Source organism: Natrix helvetica (genome assembly GCF_964273705.1).
Source record: "Natrix helvetica genome assembly, chromosome: 5".
In the NCBI taxonomy this organism is placed as follows: Eukaryota; Metazoa; Chordata; class Lepidosauria; order Squamata; family Natricidae; genus Natrix; species Natrix helvetica.
Window position 1 is genome coordinate 3,278,429 of NC_138551.1, and position 24,135 is coordinate 3,302,563.

At 47.5% G+C, this 24,135-nt stretch overlaps 2 protein-coding genes across 3 annotated transcripts in view; one reads left to right on the forward strand and one right to left on the reverse strand.

Annotated features, from left to right (window-relative positions):
• Positions 1-23: 23 nt before the first annotated feature.
• Positions 24-18,707, forward strand: LOC309393639 (deoxyribodipyrimidine photo-lyase-like). The gene is made up of 10 exons (XM_081956081.1): positions 24-116; positions 2,570-2,894; positions 3,271-3,416; positions 4,098-4,280; positions 8,278-8,436; positions 9,353-9,551; positions 10,601-10,753; positions 11,690-11,811; positions 13,780-13,939; positions 14,378-18,707. The coding sequence occupies exons 2-10, from the start codon at positions 2,594-2,596 to the stop codon at positions 14,530-14,532; spliced, it is 1,578 nt and encodes a 525-aa protein (XP_081812207.1). The 5' UTR covers positions 24-116; positions 2,570-2,593; the 3' UTR covers positions 14,533-18,707.
• Positions 18,708-19,842: 1,135 nt separating this feature from the next.
• The window catches only part of RUBCN (rubicon autophagy regulator), a 69,030-nt gene continuing 64,737 nt past the window's right edge, over positions 19,843-24,135 (reverse strand). For both annotated transcript variants that reach the window (XM_081956036.1, XM_081956035.1), the window contains exons 20-21: positions 22,357-22,450; positions 19,843-20,670 (exon numbers count right to left, since the gene is read on the reverse strand). In XM_081956036.1, coding sequence (XP_081812162.1) covers positions 20,513-20,670; positions 22,357-22,450 — 252 coding nt within the window. In that variant the 3' untranslated portion in view covers positions 19,843-20,512. The remainder of the gene's footprint in view (positions 20,671-22,356; positions 22,451-24,135) is intronic.

Here is a 24,135-nt window from a genome sequence, read left to right on the forward strand (position 1 = left end):
AATGCGCTAGCGGCGGAGGGGCGTGGTGGTTCCACCTCTTTCCCCGCCCAGCCTGGCGTTGTGTAAGCGGGCCCAGCGAACGGCTGGCTGGCTGGAGACCGGGCGGAGATCGCCGGGTGAGTGGCCGGATTCCTTCTTGCATGCCGGGCTTCTGCTTCTCTCGTGTCTCGCCTGGAAGTCCTCCCTGGCCTACTTTGCAAGGCTGTTGTAGAACGGAATCCTGCGCGGGGTCAGGATTTGTCTTTTTTTTTGCACGAGACTGCAGAGGAGGATGGGCTCTGTAGTGCTCCTGCTTGACCTCCAAGGTCCCTTTCCAGCTCTACTCTTGATCCTGATTCGGCTGGAGGAGGAGGAGGGAGTGGGGTGGCAAACGAGCCCCACGCAGGGAGGGAGGGAGGGTTAAAAAAAAAAGACGGAAAAGAGGTTTTATTTATTCATTCGTTTTAGGCATCTTTTAAATAATCGAGATTGTAGGGCTTAGTAGTTTTTCAAACTTGGAAACTTTAAAGACAGGTGGACTACAACTCCCAGGATTCCTCAGCTAGCATAGAATAGCATGGCTGCCCTGGGGAATTCTGGGAGTTGAAGTCCACAAGTCTTAAAGTTGCCAAGTTCGAAGACTATAAGAATGCATAGTCAAAGAAGTTTACCTAAAGTATAGAAAATGTATTCATACTTAATCTAACAAAGAGAGTTAAATAAATCACAATGGCATTTGTTACAATATTAGATACTTAAAGTATTGGAAGTGAAGCCAAGATGAGATTAAATAATGAACAAGGTGTATCTATTTTAACGTTGGCACAAAATATTTGTATCCAGAGTCAGCATTAACACTGCTTTCATGGAAAACGGATTGTTTATATTAAATCAGGGGTGTCCAAACTTGGGAACTTTAAGACTTGTGGACTTCAACTCCCAGAATTCCCCAGCCAGCATGGCTGGCTGGGGAATTCTGGAAGTTGAAGTCCACAAGTCTTAAAGTTCCCAAGTTTGGACACCCCTGTATTAAATGAAAAAATAGAAAAAAAATAGACAAAGCCTGCTGTAGGGCAAATTCCTGAGCTTTTTAAATCTTCCCTGTTAGTTCTGCAAACTGCAACTGTGGTGTAAACGGAGCTGGAATTGCCCAATGGGAGGGCTGCCACACCCATCATCCCCGGCAACAGTCTGGCAGATACATCTGGAGAGGCAGCCCGGAGGGAGGGTGGGTTTAAACAGCCTGCTTGGATTATTAAATGCTCTTTGTAGATCTAAAAAGGCCTTTATATATTAAAAAAAGGAACTACACAAACAACACACCTACACAAACACACCAGCCAGTTAGGGGCGTCGTGTGATAATCCATGGGGAAAGCCCCTCTGGGATGTCTTTATCTCTATGTGGCTCTGATTTGAGTTTGTGCTTAATTCAGGGGTGTCCAAACTTGGGAACTTTAAGACTTGTGGACTTCAACTCCCAGAATTCCCCAGCCAGCCATGCTGGCTAGGGAATTCTGGGAGTTGAAGTCCACAAGTCTTAAAGTTCCCAAGTTTGGACACCCCTGGCTTAATTCCTGGGATATTTAACAGACTTGAATTAGGCTGAGATTGCATTGTGACAACTCAATTGCCATGCAAAGCTAAGACAGCTGGCCCTTGACTTACGACCACAATTGGAATCGGAATTCCTGTTGCTAAGCAAGGCACTTGTGAAGCGAGTGGTGGTTGATTGTACATTCTTTTTTTTTTGCCACGTTGTTAAGTGAATGCCTGCAGTTGTTAAGTGAACCAGGCAGTCGTTAAGCAGATTCAGCTTCCCCCATTGACTTTGCTTGTCAGAAGCTGGCTGGAAAGTTCTCAAATACTGGCCACCCTCCACTTACGACTGTTCATCTAGTGACCGTTTGACGTTACAATGGCACTGAAAAAAAAATGATTTAAGACCGTTTTTCACACTTACGACCACTGCAGCATCCCTGTAGTCAATGTCCTCAAAATTCAGGTGCTTGGCAACTGATTCATATTTATGACGGTCTCGGCATCCCGGGGTCACGTGATCCCTTTTGCGACCTTCGGACAAGCACAGTCAATGGGGAAAGCTGGATTCACTTAATGACCGTGTTACTGACTTAACAATTACAGAGATTCACTTAACAACCTTGGCAAGAAAAGATGTAAAATGGAGCATAATTGAAAATGTTTCACTTAGCAACGTACTTTTTTGGGGGGGCTCAATTGTGGTCGTAAGTCGAGGACTACCTAACCACATGCCCAGTCTACCTCCTAGGGTGGTTGTTAACAAGAAAATGGAAAGAGGTGTGCGACATTTCTTAACTCTTCTGAACCTAACCAAGAAACCTCCGTTTTGGAGAATATCCCCCAAATCGACATTCAATGGAATCTCCTCCCTCAGAGGCAGTCTACCTTTTTATAACTGTAGCTGGGCACCGATGCTGAAAAAACTTCGGGTCCTCCAGGGATTTAGCTGAAAGCCCAGCTAGATTTTGATCAAATCTAGAAAAAATGGGTTTTTTGTGCGTGTCCATCAAACGCTCTCCGGCTGCTTACGCCCCACCCCCTTTTCGTAGAGATCCATTTTTGAACTCGCAACCATGTCTCCGAAGAGGAGGAAGCCCGGGCCGCTCACGTCGACATCCGACAGCTCAGAAGGAGGCAGAAAACCGGACAACCCTGGCACGGAAGCCTTCGCCGCAAAGAAGAAGTTCAAACTGGATGATTCTCGAACCCAGAGCTTGGCTGAGTCGGTGAAGGAAGCCCGCTTGAGCGCAGGGGCGTCGGTCGCAGAGTTCCCGTACAACAAGAGACGCGTCCGGTTGATCTCTCCGGCTCCCGATCTGAAGGAGGGCGCTCGGGGGATCTTGTACTGGATGTCCCGCGATCAGAGGGTTCAAGGTGAGATTGTAAATCCCGCTTGGTGAAAACTACTCCATGGGGATTGGCCCAGGTCCCGAGGGAAGGACAGGTTGTGGCTGGGTTCGCACAACTGGATCAACCCCTTTCTTCCATTAAACCTGCTTTCGGGGTTTAGCAGGAAGGATTTTGAACCCCAAAGCGACCTCAGCAGAATTAGCACCCCTATCTCCTTGTTTCCCACCTTAGAGTGGCGCGGTGGCCTGCTGAAGAAAACTCCGCATTGGCAACAGGAAAGGCATCCGGCCAATAAACATATAGCTCTATTCAGTTGCCTGTACTCCACCCCGCAAGGGATTATGGGGTCACTAAAAGATAACGATCCATGATGGTCCTCACCTGTGCGTCCTTCTTGCAGATAATTGGGCTTTCCTTTATGCCCAGCGCCTGGCGTTAAAACAGCGCCTGCCGCTGCACGTCTGCTTCTGCCTGGTGCCCAAATTCCTGGATGCCACCATCCGCCACTTCGGTTTTATGCTCAGAGGCCTGGAGGAAGTCGCTGAGGTATTGGCACGGTGTGTGTGTGTGTGTGTGTGTGTGTGTGTGGCATTGCGGGTGCAGGGAGGGTAAAAGCTTAGCTGTTCCCCCCACTCTGTGGATTCAGAGCAAGAGAATGTATACGTCCTTGTTTTACGACTACAATGGAGCCCAAATTTTCCATCGCTAAGCGAGACAGTTATTATGTGTGTTTTGTCCCGTTTGATAATCTTTCTTGCCACGGCTGTTAAGTGAATCACTACAATAGCTAAGTTACTAACACGGTCAGATTCACTTAACGACTGCATGATTCACTTAACAACTGCAAAAAAAGGTCATAAAATGAGGCAAATATCACTGAAGAATTATTTTCCTTAGCAATGGAAATTTTGGATTCAATTGCGGGCTACGTGACTCCGGGACACTGCAACTGTCATAAGTACATGCCTGTTGCCAAGCATCTAAATTTTGATCACGGGACCACGGAGATGTGTGAAAAGTGTGAAAAATGGTCATAAGTCACTTTTCACAGTGCCGTGGTCACTAAATGGATGGTTGCAAGTCAAGCTCCCAAGGGTGGTGTGTCGATCATAAGGGCAAGTAGGCTGTCGTAATTTTGAATCGTTACAACAGTCGAACGAACAAGTTCTCCTTGTTGTGTCGCACAGGGTGTTGTGTTGATGACAATCTTTTTTCCCCCTTTTTTAGGAGTGTCAACTGCTCGACATCCCTTTCCACTTGCTGGTTGGTTTCGCGAAAGACACCTTGCCTCGCTTTGTGAACCAACACGTTATTGGCGGGGTAGTGACAGATTTCTCCCCGCTCCGTGTTCCCATGCAGTGGGTTCGAGACATCCAGGAACGGCTGCCGAGCGATGTGCCTCTTGCTCAGGTGCTGGGTTGGGGCTTCCTCCCAGAGGGGAGCAATGGAAACACCCCACCATAAAGTGGGGTGTATGGTTTATCTAACAACACTTCGAGCTCTAAGCACATAGTGCTTATAAGCAGCATCCTGAATGATTCTTGGTTGTCCTCACAACTCTCTGTAGGGACTTTCTATCTGAGGCGCTGCTGCTACCTAAGCGAACAGAGAGGCAGTTTGTTAAAACGCTCTCAACACTGCGTCTGTCAAAAGTGCTCAGGACAGAAGAAAAAAGATCTGTTCTCCTCATCCAACGCAGGAAATATAGACGCTATTTTATATTAATTTATAATATAAAATACAAAAGAAAATAATAGGAAAAATAGGAAAAGGGAAGGGAGAAGTGTAGAAAAGAAGGGAAAAAGAAAGAAAAGTAGAATAAGATAGCAACATCAAACCTCATTTTTTTGCTTTTCCATAATAGTATAACCTAGCCATTTCTATAACGACCAATCAATCTAATCAGTAAAACCCAAAATCAAAGTTTCATTTTTTCCCACCTCAAGCATAAAGTCCAAAAGGGATTTCCAAGTAGAAATTTATAAGCACTTACATTCTTTTCTTTGATCCAAATATCTTTGCTAATTCCATCAACGTTCGCAGCCATTCATCCATTATGAGGATCGAAATATCCTTCCCTTTTTGTGCATAAAGTACCGTATTTTTCGGAGTATAAGACACACCTTTTTCCTTCAAAAAAGAGGCTGAAAATCTGAAAAGTTTTTTTTATTTGCCTCTTCAAAATCTTGGTACGTTTTATACTCCAAAAAATACAGTAGTCTTTTTCTTGCCGTCAACATATATAACATCAAAGTTCCCCCCAAACACTTCCAAGTCTTTTTCCATTAGACCCAAAAAGAAAAGTTTCTGCTTTTATCTTTATGTTCGCTTTACGAATTTTCTGTATCAGAATATGAATCCTATTCCAATATTCCTTGCCTTTAACAGATGTCTACCCTAAATGATAAATGGCCCCTTCTTTCCATTTCTACTTCCAACCTTCACTTGAAATGCTTTTATACATTCTGGATAACTTGTCTGGTTTTAAATACCAGCGATACATCATCTTATAATTTTTTTTTCTTTTTAGTTGTAATTTAATGTATATTTTAAACCTTTCTGCCACATATTCTCCCGTTGTTCAAGTTCTTTGCCCACCGAATCGTACAATGCTTTTACATGTTCATTTTCCAAATTCAATTTCAGTAACATTTTATCGATCTTAGCGATAATCAGGGAAATGTTTAGGGAGATTCTCAGTCATCCAGGTCATAGTTGTCCCCAAGGTGATTTTTCCAAAAAGCAATTGGGCTTTGTTTTTCCTTAAAGACATTTTGCTTCTCATCCAAGAAGCTTTCTCAGTTCTGACTGAAGGGTGGAGGATGGAAGGATTGATATTCCTTGCAGTCCTCTGGTTTTTAGTGCTCTGAGAATCGCTGAAACCACTCCTCAGGTCACCCGAGTAGTGCAAATGGGTGTGGAGACTCCTTGGAACTACTGAAAGGATTGTTGTGATATCACACCACCTTTCAGGAGATAGGTTGTGTTGTATTCCTCTCCCTGTCAGGGTTCCAAATAGCATCCAAAAGTAAATCAGAGTCCAAGGCAAATTATTGCTCAGGGTTCCAATTTATTAAGAGTTGGCACATTTGGGAAAACCCGAGTCTGAAAGATTCTCAGTTTTCCACACCCAGTTGAAAGTTCAAGATCTTGCCCCTGCACCCACCAGCCCATCCCATGGTCCAATCTCCCACTGCCATGCTGGCAGCTTCCACCCATCCAGTTCCGGTCAGGTGCAGAGACAAAGGATGACCTTGGCTTTCTAGAAAGAATTTTGTTATGGCTACATATCATCTAACTCCGTACAATCCTCCCTCCCATTTTCCCACCATAGAAAAGGCATAGCAGAATAATAGAAAGTGTGGCTGGCCAAAGATCCACAAGAAAAGATGGCTGCAGGCCTGACACTCCCTTTGTTGAGAGAGGGCTGATGAGTCTTAATATAGATGACCTCTTTGACCCCTCTTTCAAATCAGAAAGATGGTTTTTGTGATTCCTTAGAGTTCTGGGAGATGAATTCTCCCACAATTCCCCAGCCAGCATTTCTAATTAGATCTTTCTTGGAGATATCAGTGGCTCCTGCGTGCGTGATCACATCAATTAATCTATCAATTTATTTTGTTTTTAAACCATTTGTCAGGCCTGCAGCCATCTTTCCTTCTGGATCTTCGGCCTGCCACACTTTCTATTATTCTACTATGCCTTTTCTATTGTGGAAAAATGGGGGGGGGGGAATTGTACGGAGTTAGATAATATGTAGCCATAACAAAATTATTTCTAGAAAGCCAAGGTCATCTTTTGTCTCTGCACCTGACTGGAACTGGATGGGTGGAAGCTGCCAGCATGGCAGTGGATGATTGGACCATGGGATGGACTTGTGGGTATGGGGGCAAGATCTTGAACTTTCAACTGGGTGTGGAAAACCAGGAAGCTTTCAGATTCGGGTTTTCCCAGATGTGCCAACATGGCTCTCTTCATCAATTGGAACTTTGAGGAATCCTTTGCCTCGGACTCTGATTTAATTCTGGATGCTATTTGGAAACCTGACACCATGTTTCTTTCCTTATATTGCAGTATTTCTCAAGCTTTTCCAATTCTTGTAGACTTCAACTCCCAGAATTCCCCAGCCAGCATTAAAATAGGGAACAAAATAAAAGGAATGGAAGACTATGTAGGCTGGGGAATTCTGGGATTTGAAGTCCACAGTGTTGCCAGAGTTGGATGTCCTGATCTAGATCCGTCTTTCTCAACCCTAGCAATTTTAAGAAGTATGGGGTTCAATTCCCAGAATTCTCCAGCCTGCATACTGGCTAGGGAATTCTGGGAGTTGAAGTCCACCCAGTTTAAAATTGAATTCTGGGAGTTGAAAGTCCACACATCTTAACCTTGCCCAAGTTGAGAAAAATACTGTTTTCATGAGATCGATGATCATGAATGAGATTGCCCGTAACGAGATTAAATGTTTATAATATTTATACTATTATTCTATTTCTTACACCTCCCTTTTATTGCTGTTATGATTATTTGTTATTCTGTGGCTTTGCACGTAGATTGAGGGCTTCTGCACCAGAGGCGAATTCCTTGTCTGTATAAATCGCACTTGGCCAAATCAAGTATTCAGTTCGATTTAATTACCATATTTTTCAGAGTATAAGACACACCGGAGTATAAGATGCATTGTAGTATAAGACGCAGCAAGGTTTTGGAGAGGCAAATTAAAAAAAAAGTTTTTGCACTCTGCAAACCTCCCCCAAATGGCCTGTTTTTTGTAAAAATGGGCCCGTTTTTTGCCCCCAAAAAGGCATGAATAGCCTTTAGGGAGCTTGCAGAGTGCTCCTGGGGGGTGTCCCCCCAAAACAAACAAAAAACAGCCCATTTTTTGCAAAAACGGGCCCATTTTTTTTCAAACAAATTGCATGCATAGCCTTTAGGAGGCTTATAGAGTACTCCTGGGGGTTAGGGGGGCAAAATTGAGCAAAAGTCGGCCCCTTTTTCACTCATTTCTGCCTTCCGCATCCCCCAGGAGCTCTCTGGAAGCCTCCTAAAGGCTATGTATGGCCATTTTGGTGAAGTGGGCAGGGGTTTGGGAGGCAAAAACTGCTGTATTCAGTGTATAATACACAGTCAGATTTTCATCCTCTTTTTTGAGGGAAAAGGGTGCGTCTTATACTCCAAAAAATACGGTATATGCCTCAAATTGGTATCCAATTGTGTGGGTTAAATATATGGCAAAATTGGTCCAACAGGATCCATTCTGCCCAATCTGACTTCCCCACTTAGGCTGAGAACAGAAATCTAGCAAAAAGCAGACCCTCTAACCAACTATAAAAGATGCCAAGGTGTTCCTACAATTTTCTTAATCTCTTGCCTTTTGATTGCCGAAGCTCCTCTCCTTTCCCATCCTCAGGTGGATGCCCACAATATTGTCCCGTGCTGGGTTGCCTCGGACAAGCAGGAATACGGGGCCAGGACGATTCGGCGAAAGATACATGACCGGCTGCCTGAGTTCCTGACCGAATTTCCACCTGTTGTGAAGCACCCTTTCCCTGCTGGACTTCCGGCAGAGGTGATGGGAATGACGGAATCTGGGGAGGGAGTCAAAGGAGGAATCAGCCTAGAGTCCCTATGTAGCCAACAAGCAAACTAAGTCCAAGTCCTTTTGAGTTCCATTGATCCAATCTAACGCCAACTACAGACAGACCTCAAGCCAGAGGTGGGTTTATGCCGGTTTGGCCCAGTGGTGGCGGTGGGAGGCTCCGCCCACCTGCCTGAATGCTTCTGTGCATGCGCAGATGTTTTGCGTGCGAGCAAACCAGTGGTAAAAAAAAATGGAAACCCACCTCTGACCTCAAGTTACGAATGGAATGGAACCTGCCCATTCGATTCGTAACCTGAGAATTTGTGGGAATGAATCTTGTACCTTGAAAGAGATCACTCCCTCCTTTCGCCCACGCATTCGATAATTGAATGGGAAGCTTGTTAAGTGCATATGAGGAATTTGACAGTGGGGAAGGCCATGGAGGGCCTACAAAGGGGCAGGTGAGGTGTCTAGAGGGCCAAACGGGGCTTCTGAGGGGCAGATGCGCTCTTCGAAAGCTCCATTTCAGCCAGCAAAGTGCCGGGAAAGCCTCTGGACTGCCAAACGGGGCTTCTGAGGGGGGGGGAATCCACCCCTTAGAAGCTCCATTTGGGCCGGCAACGTTCAGGATGAATGTTACAGAACCTCTACGGTGGTTTGTAGGGGCAAACAGCTGCCATGGTGCTGCAAGATCCGTCGTTTCTGGCCTCATTTGGAAACGCTAAAGAACCTGTATTAGTTGAGAAGATTCCTGCGCATAGGCTTTTAGCAATAGATTAGTTTAATTGAACCTTCTTGTACGGATCTGGTCTTTAGATCCCTGCAGGAGCATTAGAGATACACACATTTTCCCCACTCCATGTTCTTGCCAACCGGCCTCTCTGCCCTGCTTGAAATCTTGCAGCCCATCAACTGGGAGGCCTGCTACTCCAGCTTGCAGGTCGATCGCTCCGTGAAGGAGGTGGAGTGGGCCACGCCAGGATCCTCCTCTGGCTTGAAGGTGCTGGAAGAGTTTGTGAAGGACAGGCTGAAGTGCTTTGGCTCGGACCGAAACAACCCCAACCGGCCAGCCCTGAGCAACCTCTCGCCCTGGTTCCACTTTGGTGAGTATAGGTAGTTCTCGACTTACAACCGTTTGTTTAGTGACCATCCAAAGTTACGACAGAACTGGAAAATGTGACTCGTGGCCGTTTTCACGGTTACAACCTTTGTAGCATCCTCCGAATCGTGTGATAAAAATTCAGGCACTTAGCAATTGACTCATATTTATGACCGTTGCGTTGTCCCGTGGTTGTGTGATCCCCTTTGGTGACCTTCTTGACAAGCAAAGTCAATGGGGAAGCCAGGTTCTGTTAACCACTGGGTTACTCACACTACAACTGCGGTGATTCACTTAACAACTGGGGCAGGAAAGGTCGTACAGTGGGGCAAAGCTCACTTAATAAATGTCTTGCTTAACAACATAAATTTTGGGCTCGATTGTGGCCGTACGTTGCATGCTAGGAGAGGAATTGGAGCCTTTGGGAAGCCCAGCTGGCGCCTCGAGGATGGCAGCCAGTACACTGATTGGGGGCTAGGGGGGAGGGGAGAGAATTTGAACCCAGAGCTAGAAGTCTCCCCCAATCTGATGTTCTATAGATATGTTTTACATTGCCTTTCCCAGAATCAACAAGCCAACAAGCTAGTTTGCTAAAATGAGTTTGGGCAGTGTGGGAATGTGGTAGCCCTCAACAATTCGCTTAATGACCGTTTGAAGTTACCATGACACCATTAATGGTCAGGACCTATGACCATTCCCTGCACTTATGAATTTAATAATAAATAAATGACAGCCCAGAGGCTGGTAACCATAGTGCAGGGGTGGGGGGTTTCCTACTGGTTTGGACTGGTTTGGCTGAACCGGTAGTGGTTTGGTGGCCTAGGTTGCTGGAACCAGCAGTAACCCAGGCCTACCACGCCCCTGAACTGGTTCTCCCAGCATCGCCATAGGAGCCGCCATCTTGGTTTTTGCTTCTGCACATGCGCAGAGGAATATTTATTGTTCTGCAAATGCGCTCATAGCGCATCCACGAGTGAACCGGCAGTAGAGACTTCCGGAACCCTCCCCTGCCTTAGTGGGTAGATGGATGACCTCTGATTTCATCCCTCATAGGTCAGGTGGCTGTGCAGCGAGCCATTTTGGAGGTGCGCAAACATCGCACCAGGTACAAAGAGTCCGTGGAAGGTTTCGTCGAGGAGGCCGTGGTGCGTCGGGAGCTGGCGGACAACTTCTGTTTCTACAACCCCAACTACGACAAGGTTGAAGGTAATGGAGCCCTCCGTCTTCTTGGGCCCATAGGACGTAAACCCAAAGACCTCAGCGAAGCATAAATAGGTTGGGTGAAGGCCTCAGCTGCGTCCTTAAACCTGTGCTGGTTGTGTGAATGCAGCCCGTGTCAGGTGTGAATAACTGGACTCGGGTGTGTAGAGTTCAAACTAGCTACTTTATTGTTTTCTGCCTGTAATACAGGAATCTTCCCAGACGGGCAATTTTTGCGTGGGAAAAACTAGATAATGCTCGAAAACATTTGGGATGTATGTGTACGCATGTGGGATCTTGCTCCCTTGTCTTTATGTAGTGAGTCCTGGCTAATTTCCCCTTTTGACCCCCTCCTTCCAACTGGGTGTTCTGACCCAGCTCCCCAAACACAACAAACCCTCCAAAGTTAACTCAAAGATTCCTTTAATTAGGAGCACCAGCAACCCCAGCAAAAAAGTTTCCCTTACTGCAGGCTAACAAGCCCGTCTGTCCGCGAGATGAATAGTTGTCTGTCCCATCTATTCATCTCCGCCCCCTGCCTTTTTTTTTATCCCGAGTTAAGGTGGGGCTTTGCTAGCAGCGGTGGCTCTTCCTTCCCAGGGACCGGCCCATAGATTTCCCCTGCTCTCCTCTCCTCTGCCTTTTGCGCATCTGCACATCAGGCGCTGGACCCAGCTGTTCATCCTCTTCTTCGTCAGCCCCCTCCAGATCTGGGGGCTGTTGACTCTCCATCTGAGGGCTGATGGACGGTCCAGGTTCCGCCTCCGTCCCTTTCTCTCTGCCAGCTCCATTCCCTCTTCCCCCTCGGAGTTCCCAGGTTGCCCTCTGATCCCAACTCCCACACCTCCTCCTCCTCTGATTCAGCTGCTGGAGGGGCTGGCACTGGGACAACACTGGGACGGTTGCTCTCCAGCGTCTTGACAGGTGTGTATTCTTTCAAAGGTGCTTATGACTGGGCCAAGACCACCCTGAAGCTCCATGCCAAGGACAAGAGGCCTTACTTGTACACACTGGAGCAGTTGGAAGAAGGGAAGACACACGACCCCCTGTGGAACGCTGCGCAGGTAGGCTGAAGTCAAGAGGAAACATGGTTAGCACATATCCTGGTTAATTGCACATGACTGGGATTTTTGTGACCTTCTTCAACCTGCATGTGTGGAGGCCATGCCTTTTCCTACATCTCTTTATTGTCATACAGGTAGTCCTCGAGTTAGGACCACAATTGAGCCCCAAATTTCCATCGCTAAGCAAGGCAGTTGCTAAGGGAGCTTTGGCCCGTTTTACGAACTTTCTTGCCATGGTTCTTAAGTGAATCACTGCTGTTGTTAAGTCAGTCACCCGGTTGTTAAGTGAATCTGGCATCTCCGTTGACTTTGCTTGTCAAAAGGTCGCAAAAGCGGATCCCGTGACCCCCCAACCCCCCCAGGGACACCCGCAGCCATCATAAATACCATAAATAGTCAGTTGCCAAGCAGCTGAATTTTGATTGCGCAATGCCGTGAGGATTTCGCGACGATTGCGAGGGTGAAAAACGGTTGTAAGTCATTTTTTCAGAACTCCTTAGTGACACTCAGAATGTCCTGTCCTCTTTGGAGAACAATGTAAACCCTGATGAAGTTATGGGGCTGCATCATTGGGCTTTTCAAACCAGGATCGGTGGGCGTTTATCAGGAAGCATCTGAAGATAGCCTGAAACAGGGTGTCAAACACAAGACCTGCGGGCTGCATCCAGCCCACAGGGGTGCTTAGAACTGGCCCACAGGGCTGTCCTGGAAACAGTGTGCTGCCTCCCAAGCTCCATTTTCGCTAGCAGAGGGTCGCAGGAGGCCATCCCAGCCTAAAATGGAGCTCGGGAGCCCTGTTTTTGCTGGCAGAGGGTTGCGGGAGGCCATCCCAGCCTAAAACAGAGCTCAGGGGCCCACTTTCGCTGGCAGAGGGTTGCGGGAGGCCATCCCAGTGTAAAATGGAGCTCGGGAGCCCGTTTTCACTGGGCCAGCCAAAAACAGAGCTCGGGAGACCGCTTTCGCTGGCAGAGGGTTGCGGGAGGCCATCCCAGTGTAAAATGGAGCTCGGGAGCCCGTTTTCACTGGGCCAGCCTAAAACAGAGCTCAGGGGCCCACTTTCGCTGGCAGAGGGTTGCGGGAGGCCATCCCAGTGTAAAATGGAGCTCGGGAGCCCGTTTTCACTGGGCCAGCCAAAAACAGAGCTCGGGAGACCGCTTTCGCTGGCAGAGGGTTGTGGGAGGCCATCCCAGCCTAAAATGTAGCTCGGGAGCCCCATTTTTGCTGGCAGAGGGTTGTGGGAGGCCATCCCAGCCTAAAACAGAGCTCAGGGGCCTGCTTTCGCTGGCAGAGGGTTGCGGGAGGCCATCCCAGTCGGAGCTCGGGAGCCCGATTTCGCCGGCCCAGCCAAAAACAGAGCTCGGGAGACCGCTTTCGCTGGCAGAGGTTTGCGGGAGGCCATCCCAGTCTAAAATGGAGCTCGGTATAAAAGTGTTTGGTATAATATTTGAATGTGAATTTTTGCGGGGGGGTTGGGGGAGTATAGCATTTGTATGAGATTTATATTGTGTGGAGGGGGGGGTGAAAAGGGGGAAAATTTGTTTGTACAAAACTCTTTTAATAAAAAAAAGCGGATGGGAAAAAAATAAAAAATAAAAATAGAAATAAAATGGAGCTCGGGAGCCCGTTTTCGCTGGCAGAAGGTTGCGGGAGGCCATCCCAGTCTAAAATGGAGCTCAGGAGCCCATTTTTGCCGGCCCAGCCAAAAACAGAGCTCTGGAGACCGCTTTTGCTGGCAGAGGGTTGTGGGAGGCCATCCCAGCCGAAAACGGAGCTCGGGAGCCCGTTTTCACTGGCAGAGGTCAAGCACAACCCTGATGCAGCCCTCAATGAAATCGAGTGCGACACTCCTGGCGTAAAAGATCTTGAAGGTCCCTTCCAAGCGAAGGATGCTGGGGTTTCCCGAGTGAGCCCAGCTTTCTCCATGGAGATGTGAACTTCATCAGTCCTTCCTCCTCCATTCCATCTCAGCTCCAGATGGTTCACGAAGGGAAGATGCACGGCTTCCTGCGGATGTATTGGGCCAAGAAGATCTTGGAGTGGACCAGGTCACCCGAGGAGGCCTTGCAGTTTAGCATCTACCTGAATGACCGCTATGAATTGGACGGCCGAGACCCCAACGGCTATGTCGGTGAGTAACAGAGAAATGTGGGACGCGGTGGCTAAGACGCTGAGCTTGTCGATCAGAAGATCGGCAGTTCAGCGGTTCAAATCCCGAGTGCCGCATAACGGAGTGAGCTCCCGCTACTTGTCCCAGCTTCTGCCAACCTAGCAGTTAGAAAGCAGGTAAAAAAATGCAAGTAGGAAAACAGGGACCACCTTTGGTGGGAAGGGAACAATGTTCCATGTGTCTTCGGCGTTGAGTCATGCCGGCCACATGACCACAGAGACGTCTTCGGACAGCGCTGGCTCTTCGGCTTTGAAACGGAGATGAGCCCCGCCCCCTAGAGTCGGGAACGACTGGCACATATGTTAGATTAGATTATAGATTTAATTAGATTGGGTTGGGATTGGATTGGATTAAATTAAACACGTTATTTGGCCACGTCTTCTTCTTGGTCTCCACTAGGCTGCATGTGGTCCATCTGTGGGATCCACGATCAAGGATGGGCTGAGAGGGCCGTCTTTGGCAAGATCCGCTACATGAATTATGCCGGTTGCAAGAGGAAGTTTGATGTCGCCCAGTTCGAGCGCAAATACAGTCCTCAACGCTTCACCCAGTAGCCTCGGCGGAAAGCCCCACCCCTCCCCCCACCGGTCAACCCGGTGGACTTGTGTGCTTCTCCCCTTCTAGAGGACAAGACTAATAAAGACACTCACTGTGACGGAACAAAAGCAAGCTTGGTCTACTGATTGAGACACCAGGCTAGAAACCAGGTGAGGGTGAGTTCTAGTTCCCTTTGACATGAAAGCTGGATGGGTGACAACAGGAGACAGTGAGTTCTAGATTTTCGGCCAATCACTGGGAGACGGTGAGTTCTAGATTTTGGACAATCACCGGGAGACGGTGAGTTCTAGATTTTCAGATAATCACCAGGAGACAGTAAGTTCTAGATTTTCAATCGTCAGGAGAGAGTGAGTTCTAGATTTTCAGCCAATCACTGGGAGACGGTGAGTTCTAGATTTTCAGACAATCATCAGGAGAGAGTGAGTTCTAGATTTTCGGCCTATCACTGGGAGACAATGAGTTCGAGTTCCACCTTAGGCATGAAAGATTGTGTGATCAGAAAGCACCAAGGACTCCACAGTCCTCCTCTTCTTGCTCCTCTCCACAAACTCCTAACACTGATGATGTTACCTAGATTGGTAATAAAATGTCTGCAAGCAAAGAACTGAGCTCGGAGAGCACCAAGGATCCCACAGTCCCCCCTCTTCTTCTTCCTCTCCCTCCCTCCCTCTCTCTGCATACTCCACCCCCTCCTAGTTCTGATGACGTTAGCTAGTTGGGTCATGAAGCGTCTGCAAGAGGACCACCCAGCATCAAGGACTCCACAGTTCAATCCTGAGCTACAAATATTCTCTTCTATCGAATTACTGGAGATAATCTTTCTTGGGGAAAGTGCTCCATAAACAGGGGGTGCAAGGCAGAGAAGAAATGATCGAAAATACGTAGCCCTCGACTTACGACCAGAGTTGAGCCCAGAATTTATGTTGCTAAGCGAAAAATTTGTTAAGTGGATTTTGTCCCATTTTACTACTATTCTCGCCACATTTGTTAAGTGAATCACTACGGTTGTTAAGTGAATCTGGCTTCCCCTTTGACTTTGTCGGAAGGTCACAAAAGAGGATCACGTGACCCTGGGACACTGCGACCGTCATAAATATGAACCAGTTGCCAAGCGTCTGAATTTTGATCCTATGACCATGGAGATGCAACAACTGGTCACCAGTGGGGAAAACTGTTGTCAGTCACTTTTTACAGTGTTGTCGTAACTTCGAGCTGTCACTAAACGAACTGTTGTAAATCAAGGACTACCTGTATCATTTGGGGAGGGCCTGGTACAGCTACCATCCCGTACAGCATTTTCCGTGAATTTATTGTATTGTTTAAATAAAATATTTCAGTTGTGAAATGCTCCACCAAATGTAAACATACCAGAGACCCAGGCTGATTATTATTATTATTATTATTGTTGTTGATTTATCACAGGTGACATTTCCATGGTTATACTTGACTGGAATAATGGATGGATTTCCAGGTTCAATTAGTGTGCTCTTCGTTGTTGTTGTTTTTTTACAAAGAACATTTAGTCAACACAGATAAGAAACTTTTTTTTCCCCAAACGGGTATTAAAATCAACAGCTCCAGCCATTCTGAGCACCATTGAAGCATCCTAAATCCCCCCCTTTGGCGCATCATTTTTTGGTACTTTCTGGTATTTCTAAAGTGAACCCTTGCAGGTTTTTGTGAAACTGAAATTAGTGCTTTTAGAAAATTAGCTTTTGCTAGCAAAAGAGAAATAAACATTCTGGAGTTTGCTCTCCAAAATCTTCAAAGATTTGCTTGAAGCAACCTGCTAAACAAAAAACAATGCCGTGTGCATTTGTGATCCCCCCCCCATTGCGTTAAATAGAGGTGTGTTGGGAGCCAGGTTTTTTTAAGAAGATGGACAGGGCCAGTGTAAATTTAAATATATTTAATATAAATGTAATTATCGGGGGGAGATCAGGACTCCCTCGGTTAAAAACGGTTCAGATTAACGAGGTTGGGGGGTGGGGTGTTAAATTGGTATTTCTGCATCGTTTGGCCACGAAGCTAAGAAAGAAGACATTTTCAGGAAGACATTGTGGACAAATTTAGTTGGAAGTTTAGTTCATTTGATGTGGGGCGGTGAGGGGGGTTTCACCAGAAGGGATGCTGAGCGAAGAAGGAATCAAGTGCCTGGAATTTCAATTTATCGTTCAATTTTGGATCACCGCCTGTTCTGGGTTCTAGAACGTGGTTCCTTGACCGCAGCCGTTTGGAGATGGGTGGTCTTTGTACTCCCAGAATTGGGAGTTGGCTGGGGAGTTCTGGGAGTTGAAGTCTACCCGTCTTTAAGCCCTGTTCCAGAATGTTCTCTCGGCAGCCCTGTAGAGCAGGGGGTCTCCAACCTTAGCAACTTTAAGCCTGTGGACTTCAACTCCCAGAATTCTGCAGCCAGCAAAGCTTTAAGCCTGGTGGACTTCAAGTCCCAAAATTCCCCAGCCAGCAAAGCTTTGAGCCTGGTGGACTTCAACTCCCAGAATTCCCCAGCCAGCAAAACATTAAGCCTGGTGGACTTCAACTCCCAGAATTCCCCAGCCAGCAAAGCTTTAAGCCTGGTGGACTTCAACTCCCAGAATTCCCCAGCCAGCAAAGCTTTAAGCCTGGTGGACTTCAACTCCCAGAATTCCCCAGCCAGCAAAGCTTTAAGCCTGGTGGACTTCAACTCCCAGAATTCCCCAGCCAGCAAAGCTTTAAGCCTGGTGGACTTCAACTCCCAGAATTCCCCAGCCAGCAAAACATTAAGCCTGGTGGACTTCAACTCCCGGAATTCCCCAGTCAGCAAAGCTTTAAGCCTGGTGGACTTCAACTCCCAGAATTCCCCAGCCAGCAAAGCTTTGAGCCTGGTGGACTTCAACTCCCAGAATTCCCCAGCCAGCAAAACATTAAGCCTGGTGGACTTCAACTCCCAGAATTCCCCAGTCAGCAAAGCTTTAAGCCTGGTGGACTTCAACTCCCAGAATTCCCCAGCCAGCAAAGCTTTAAGCCTGGTGGACTTCAACTCCCAGAATTCCCCAGCCAGCAAAGCTTTAAGCCTGGTGGACTTCAACTCCCAGAATTCCCCAGCCAGCAATGCTTTAAGCCTGGTGGACTTCAACTCCCAGAATTCCCCAGCCAGCAAAGCTTTAAGCCTGGTGGACTTCAACTCCCAGAATTCCCCAGCCAGCAAAGCTTTAAGCCTGGTGGACTTCAACTCCCAGAATTCCCCAGCCAGCAAAGCTTTAAGCCTGGTGGACTTCAACTCCCAGAATTCCCCAGCCAGCAAAACATTAAGCCTGGTGGACTTCAACTCCCGGAATTCCCCAGTCAGCAAAGCTTTAAGCCTGGTGGACTTCAACTCCCAGAATTCCCCAGCCAGCAAAGCTTTGAGCCTGGTGGACTTCAACTCCCAGAATTCCCCAGCCAGCAAAGCTTTAAGCCTGGTGGACTTCAACTCCCAGAATTCCCCAGCCAGCAAAGCTTTAAGCCTGGTGGACTTCAACTCCCAGAATTCCCCAGCCAGCAAAGCTTTAAGCCTGGTGGACTTCAACTCCCAGAATTCCCCAGCCAGCAAAGCTTTAAGCCTGGTGGACTTCAACTCCCAGAATTCCCCAGCCAGCAATGCTTTAAGCCTGGTGGACTTCAACTCCCAGAATTCCCCAGCCAGCAAAGCTTTAAGCCTGGTGGACTTCAACTCCCAGAATTCCCCAGCCAGCAAAGCTGGCTGGGGAATTCTAGGAATTGAAGTCATCCAGGCTTAAAATTGCCAAGGTTGGAGACCCCTTCTATAGAGAAGGCTACCTTATCAGTAGACTCCCAAGGAAATGGATCTCCAGAAGTTCTCTATGCTGCAAAGAACGTGGTTAAAAGTGTCTTCCACCTTCCTGCCATGCCACTATTGATAAAAGTTTCATTCCCCCCCTCCCCGTGCCAATACTGCTGATAGTCCGGTTGGCATGTTACATCTGCCCATCCGGGAGCCGCGTCATAAAAACCTACCTATCTCAATTTTTGATATTGCTTAACAGATCTAGCATTTTTTTTTCTGGAATTTGGGACGAGCTGTACGTTGCTTTCCTGGGGTTTTTTTTTTAAAGATACCTAGGATCAAACAGGAGCTTGGGGGAAAGGGGGCCTTAAGCCTCAGAAAAAAGCAGCAGGTAAAACCTGTGATCATGGGATGAAGAAAATGTTTTTTCCTTTAAGCAGCACCTTGCTGAAGCAGGGATGTTTAGATCCATCCATGTCATGATTTTGGTGCAATTATTATTTTTCAGGCCATTTAAAATAATAATAATAATTTCAGGCCTTTCCTGACTGCTTTTCACTCTTAAAACAGAGGACTCCAAACTTGGAAACTTTTTTAAGACTTGTGAATGTCCAACTCCCAGAATTCCTCAGCCAGCCATGAGAATTCGGGGAGTTGAAGTCCACCCATCTTCCATGGGGCAGAGGTTGAAAAACTGTGTTTTGAGGGAAGGGGAAAGCAGAGCTCCCCCAAAACTCTGCAGCTTAGGGGGAGTCCTGTGGACTACCGACTTTAAAAGTCAAATAAAACCGCGCCCCTTGGAGAAGGCTCATCCATCGGGGCAGGAGATCATCTTCATTGATCGGCCTTCGGGATCTGCAGCCTTCTTAAAATTCGGCTGAGTGTAGATTATAACTGTGGTTTCTCAGCTTTGACAGTCTTTACAGAGTCACTTAAGGACGGCCGTGCAACCTGCCTGAAATCTCACCTGGCCAGCCAGAAACCTTCAAGCAATGGACAACCTCCTCCACACCCCACTTCCTAACCTACTTTGGCCAATCTCCAAGCCACAACTATCAGGGGAGGTAGCGAGCAGCATTAGAACTCAAGACACCTCTACCCGTTATCCGGAACTCCCTTCCTCTCTGCTGCCAGGAGCTACTTACAACAGGCCTCCTATCTTGGCTCCCTTCCTCCAGCTGTGAGGTGCTCCAACACCCCCTGATCCAGGGCCCACGTTGGCTTAGGGGAGGGGCTGCAGCCTAAAACAGCTGAAGGGAGTGGGGAGATTGCAAAGGGAGTTTTCGTGTTTAGGGGGGAAAAATATACCAATTTTCCCCCTCGTTGGAATATCGTCCAGTTTGCGAGTTGACCGACATTATTCAAGTTACGAGACTTTTCAGATGAACAGGGAGAAAAGTGTGGGATTGTGTATATGCCTGTGTGTGTCTTTTAAGGAGCTGGGAAGGGCCTGTGGTCCTCTCAGCACTCCTCCCTCCCCAATCCAGGGGTGCCGTTCTGGTTATCCGACTCCTGTTTCCCCACTAACATTCTCCCGAGATTTAAAAGGACGAGGTTTTTTAATACTTTTTGCTCTCTTTCTGGCTCCTCGGGTGAAAGAGGGGTGAGGATTTAGCAAAGGAAAATAAGAGAATTGGAGGCGAGGATCAGGGTGGTGCAAAGGAAAACTAAAAAGACAAAAATAATAATAATACTAATAACAGCACAACGGCCTTATCCAGCACACGGCAACCGATGCGGTAAGTCAGAGGTCCCCAAGCATGGCAACTTTTAAGACTAGTGGACTTCAATTCCTAGAATTCTCTTAAAGTCCACAAGTCTTAAAAGTTGCCAAGTTTGCGGATCTCTGCGGTAAGTCAAACAAGAAAGGACGGTTGATTTTCCCTTTTACAAGCGTGGCTGGATCCTGTCGGGGAATTCCGCCTCCAGAAAGCCCATCCTTGGCTTCTCCCCATGGATGGAGCTTGTAGGACACACGCCGAGCCATCTCCTCTGCTTTTCCGTAGAAAGGAACGTTTGTTGTGCATCTGTTGTTCGCAGGAGCCAAACCGATTCGCTCGAGTCCAGCGGAAGGAGAGAAACTTCGCTTCAAAGGCCCAAAGCCACAAATGCCTTCCGTTGCTGAGGCTTCGGAGCACCGGAGAGTGGCCGGCTTCGCCGCTGGGTCAGTGCAGTCTTTGGAGGCGCGGCGACTTGTAGCTTCTCGGCCATCACGTGGCTGCCCCCACTGTGTCCTCCTCTGGTTCATAGTCGGAGACGTCGGCTTCCAGGCTCTGTTTGGCCAGGAGCTCCCGCCGAGCTTGCAGGCGGGCACATTTGGGGCAGGGTCCCAACCGGAAGCAGCCCTTATGGTAACAAGCTCGGCACTCTGCAGGAGAAGAGTGGAGAAAAAGAAGAAATTACTGTATTTTCCGGAGTATAAGATGCTCCGAAGTATAAGAAGCACCTAGCTTTTAGAGAGGAAAACAAGAGAAAAATATCCGCCTCTGCCTCCCAGCAATTTGCCTCCTTGCAGCAAACAGCATAGACGATATACACTGCTTGAGGTGTTACATTTCAGGCTATGCTTGTACAGATGCTGTTAAAATTGATGTGGCTTTCTGGAAGTATACCTTATTCTCTGCTATTTAAAAGAAGATACAATAGCACTGGGCCTCTTCAGATCAAGCCTTTATTTTAAAAAGCTTCTTCATTTTGTTAAGCTGTTTAGAGCAATAATAAAGCAGCCTTTAAAAAATAAGTCTAATAATTTGAACATTCTATAGGAATTTATAGTTGTTGACTTACCTCCTTGCAGCAAACAACCTGATTAGCACAAAAAAAAAAAATCTGCCTCTGCCTCCCAGCAATTTGCCTCCTTCCAGCAAATAGCAAGTTTCACTTTCAATTTCAGTTCCAGCATGAGCCTCAGCTGCTTCAGGCTGCAGGGATTGGCATAGCCTATTGCAGCCTCCAGAAGCCCCATTGCTGCAAGGAGGTAAGTTGCTGGGAGGCAGAGGCCAAAGGGCGTGGGCCAGCAGGTGGGTGGGGCTACATTCGGTGTATAAGACGCACCCAAATTTTCACCCTCTTTTAGTGGGGAAAAGGTGCGTCTTATACTCTGAAAAATATGGTAAGAGGAGCAGAAGCAGGCACGGAGGGCGTTGGTCTCAAACAATCAGTGTTTGAACTAGGTGCCAGTCTGCATTTATCGTAAGGCACATCCACATCATATTTTACAGATGTAAAATACAAAACATAGAATAAAAAATCGGAAATCTTAATAGGAGGAATGCAAATGTATACCTCCCTGTTTAACTTCCCTTTTACAACCCTGTAATAATTTGGGGCAGAAGGGGTGACAGGATGGAGCTGAGCATTTGCTGGTCATATGCCCTTCCTGATACCTATGCGAGGTTCACAGCAGATTTTTTTTTATTTTGCATCCTAAGAAACATCTGCGGTTACCTAGGATTGAATTCTCAACCTTCTGAGTGGGAGGAGAACGTCTTCACCACTAGGCCGCCATGCCGCTTATACAAATGTATATCTTAAGTTGTAAATATAATTCACGAATAAAGGCGAATATATGTGTCCCGGGTTCTGGAGAACCGGTGGTGGCAATTCTGAGTACTTCGTAGAACCGGCAAATATCACCTTTGGCTGGCCCCAGAGTGGGGTGGCAATGGAGATTTTGCAGTATCCTTCCCCTGCCATGCCCACAGAACTGGTAGTAAATGTGAATTTCACCAGTGCCAGGGATAATGTTGCAGGATCCAATCTGGGTCGGACACCAGGACCAGAGGCTTTTTCGAGCTTTCGGACTCGCACTGGAGATGGGCTCAGAGAGTGACCGACCCAGATTGGATCCTGTAAATATAATTGTTTATAGTCATTTGTCACAGCCAAAATCTCCATTACAGGTTACGTTTTGACACTTGGCCCTTATTTGCTAGATAGTTTGTTTTTCGACGCCCGTAGTCACAATTTGGTTATGGCATTTTGCTCCCCAAATGAACTTACAACTTAAATGTGAAAGTTGTTAGGGGATTAGCTCTCCCGTGTGATGGCTCACCTTCGCACGTCTTGCACTTGTTCAGCTCAAAGGGAAACAGGATGTCGTCCTCGTTCTGGCAGAATTCGCAGATGAATCCCTTCGCCTGGCAAAGCTGGGCAAGGAGGTAAAAAAAACATCGACTGTCAACATTGAACCTCTTTGCTTCGTTCAAAATTTAATGCGTCTCAACTTGCCAGTGAACCAGGTGGTGGGAAGGGGGGAAATGAAATGCCGAGGATGTATGTTGAGAGCCTGGAAACCATCAAGGTCGCCTTTGCAGGTGCTGGTGACAGAGATGGACTGTTCTCAGAGCAAACAGATGTCTCATAATTGGACAATGTGATCAACCAGGAATGGAGAGATGGGGAAGCTATGGTTTAACTAGGCAAGCAATCGCGGGGGGAAACCAGAGCTGGTTTTGTTTCTTCGGTATCAATCGGGTGTGTCCAATAAAGTTTTACTTTTGGGAATTTGGGTTCACTAGTTGGACAGTTGACACTAATGCAACAATCCCACCATTTGGGTTTCACTCCGCTCCCTCGAGAAGGAGACTCGCATTTTACAGCTGGTCTTCCGACTTGCACTTCACTTAGAAACTGCTAAAAGTTACAACGGCAGCGGAAAAAGCGACGTAAGGACCGTTTTTTAAGAGTTACGACCTTTGCAGCATCCGCATGGTCGCGGGAATCAAAATTAAAATTACATTAAACAGACGATCCGCACAAAGCAATGCCGGAGGCGATTGCCTGGAGCGTTGAACCCGTCATGAGACCCCTGCCGTACCCCCATAGGAGGTTTGTCTATAATTACGCGGAGTGCGAGTGTGTCCCCTCTCCTGTCATGTTCTCATCATGCTCTAAATCAGGGGTGTCAAACTCGATTTTATTGAGGACCGCATCAGGGTTGTGTTAGACCTTGGGAGCTGGAGGGGGGAGCAGGGTGGATGTAGCCAAGGTAGAGTGGACAGCTCGACTTCACTCGTGTCGGGGGCGCCTGTGTTGGCCCAAGAGCTCCGCCAGTGAAAATGGGCTCCCAAGCTCCGTTTTCGGCTGCAACGGCTTCCTGCAACCCTCTGCCAGCCAAAACGGAGCTCGGAAGGGACACCCGCGGCCCTTCCAAGCTCCATTTTCACAGGCAGAGGCCCTTCGCTGTTTCAAGGGTGGCCTCGGGGGCCACATCTAAGCACCCCATGGGCCAGATCCAGCCCTTGAGTTTGACACCCCTGCTCTACATAAATAATTAATAGCCGGGGAAGCTTGGAACCTGCTGACACCTGCTGAAGGATTTCCCTTCCTCTCTGTGAATGAGGGGAGGGAGGGAGGGAGGGGACAAGGGGCAGATAGAAATCCTTCACTGGATTGTTGAAATACAACTCAGATCTTCCGAATCCCAGTTTCTTCTCTTCAGCCCAGGGCAGGCGTTCCCTTCTGTGCCCAAAGGAGTTCTCTAGAATGGTCTTTCCCTCTCTCCGCCAAACAACCGCAAGCGGGAGAGCCCTGAGGGTGGTCATTGAGCATAGCTATTATGAGGGTTTCTCGCTTAATTATTCACTTGACCCCCTCCTCTCTGGGGCAGCCCCTCAAGTATTGGAAGATGCTATCATGTCTTCCCTGGTCCTTCTCTTCACTAGACTAGCCATGTCACTCTTTTTTCTTTTTCCATTATTTTTTCTTCCTTCCTTCCATCTTCCATTTCTTCCTTCCGTCCCTCCCTCCCTGCCTTCCAGTTACTTACTTTCATTTTCTCTCTCTCTCTCTCTCTTTCTTTTCTTTCTTGTGCTTTGGAAAATAGCTTGGC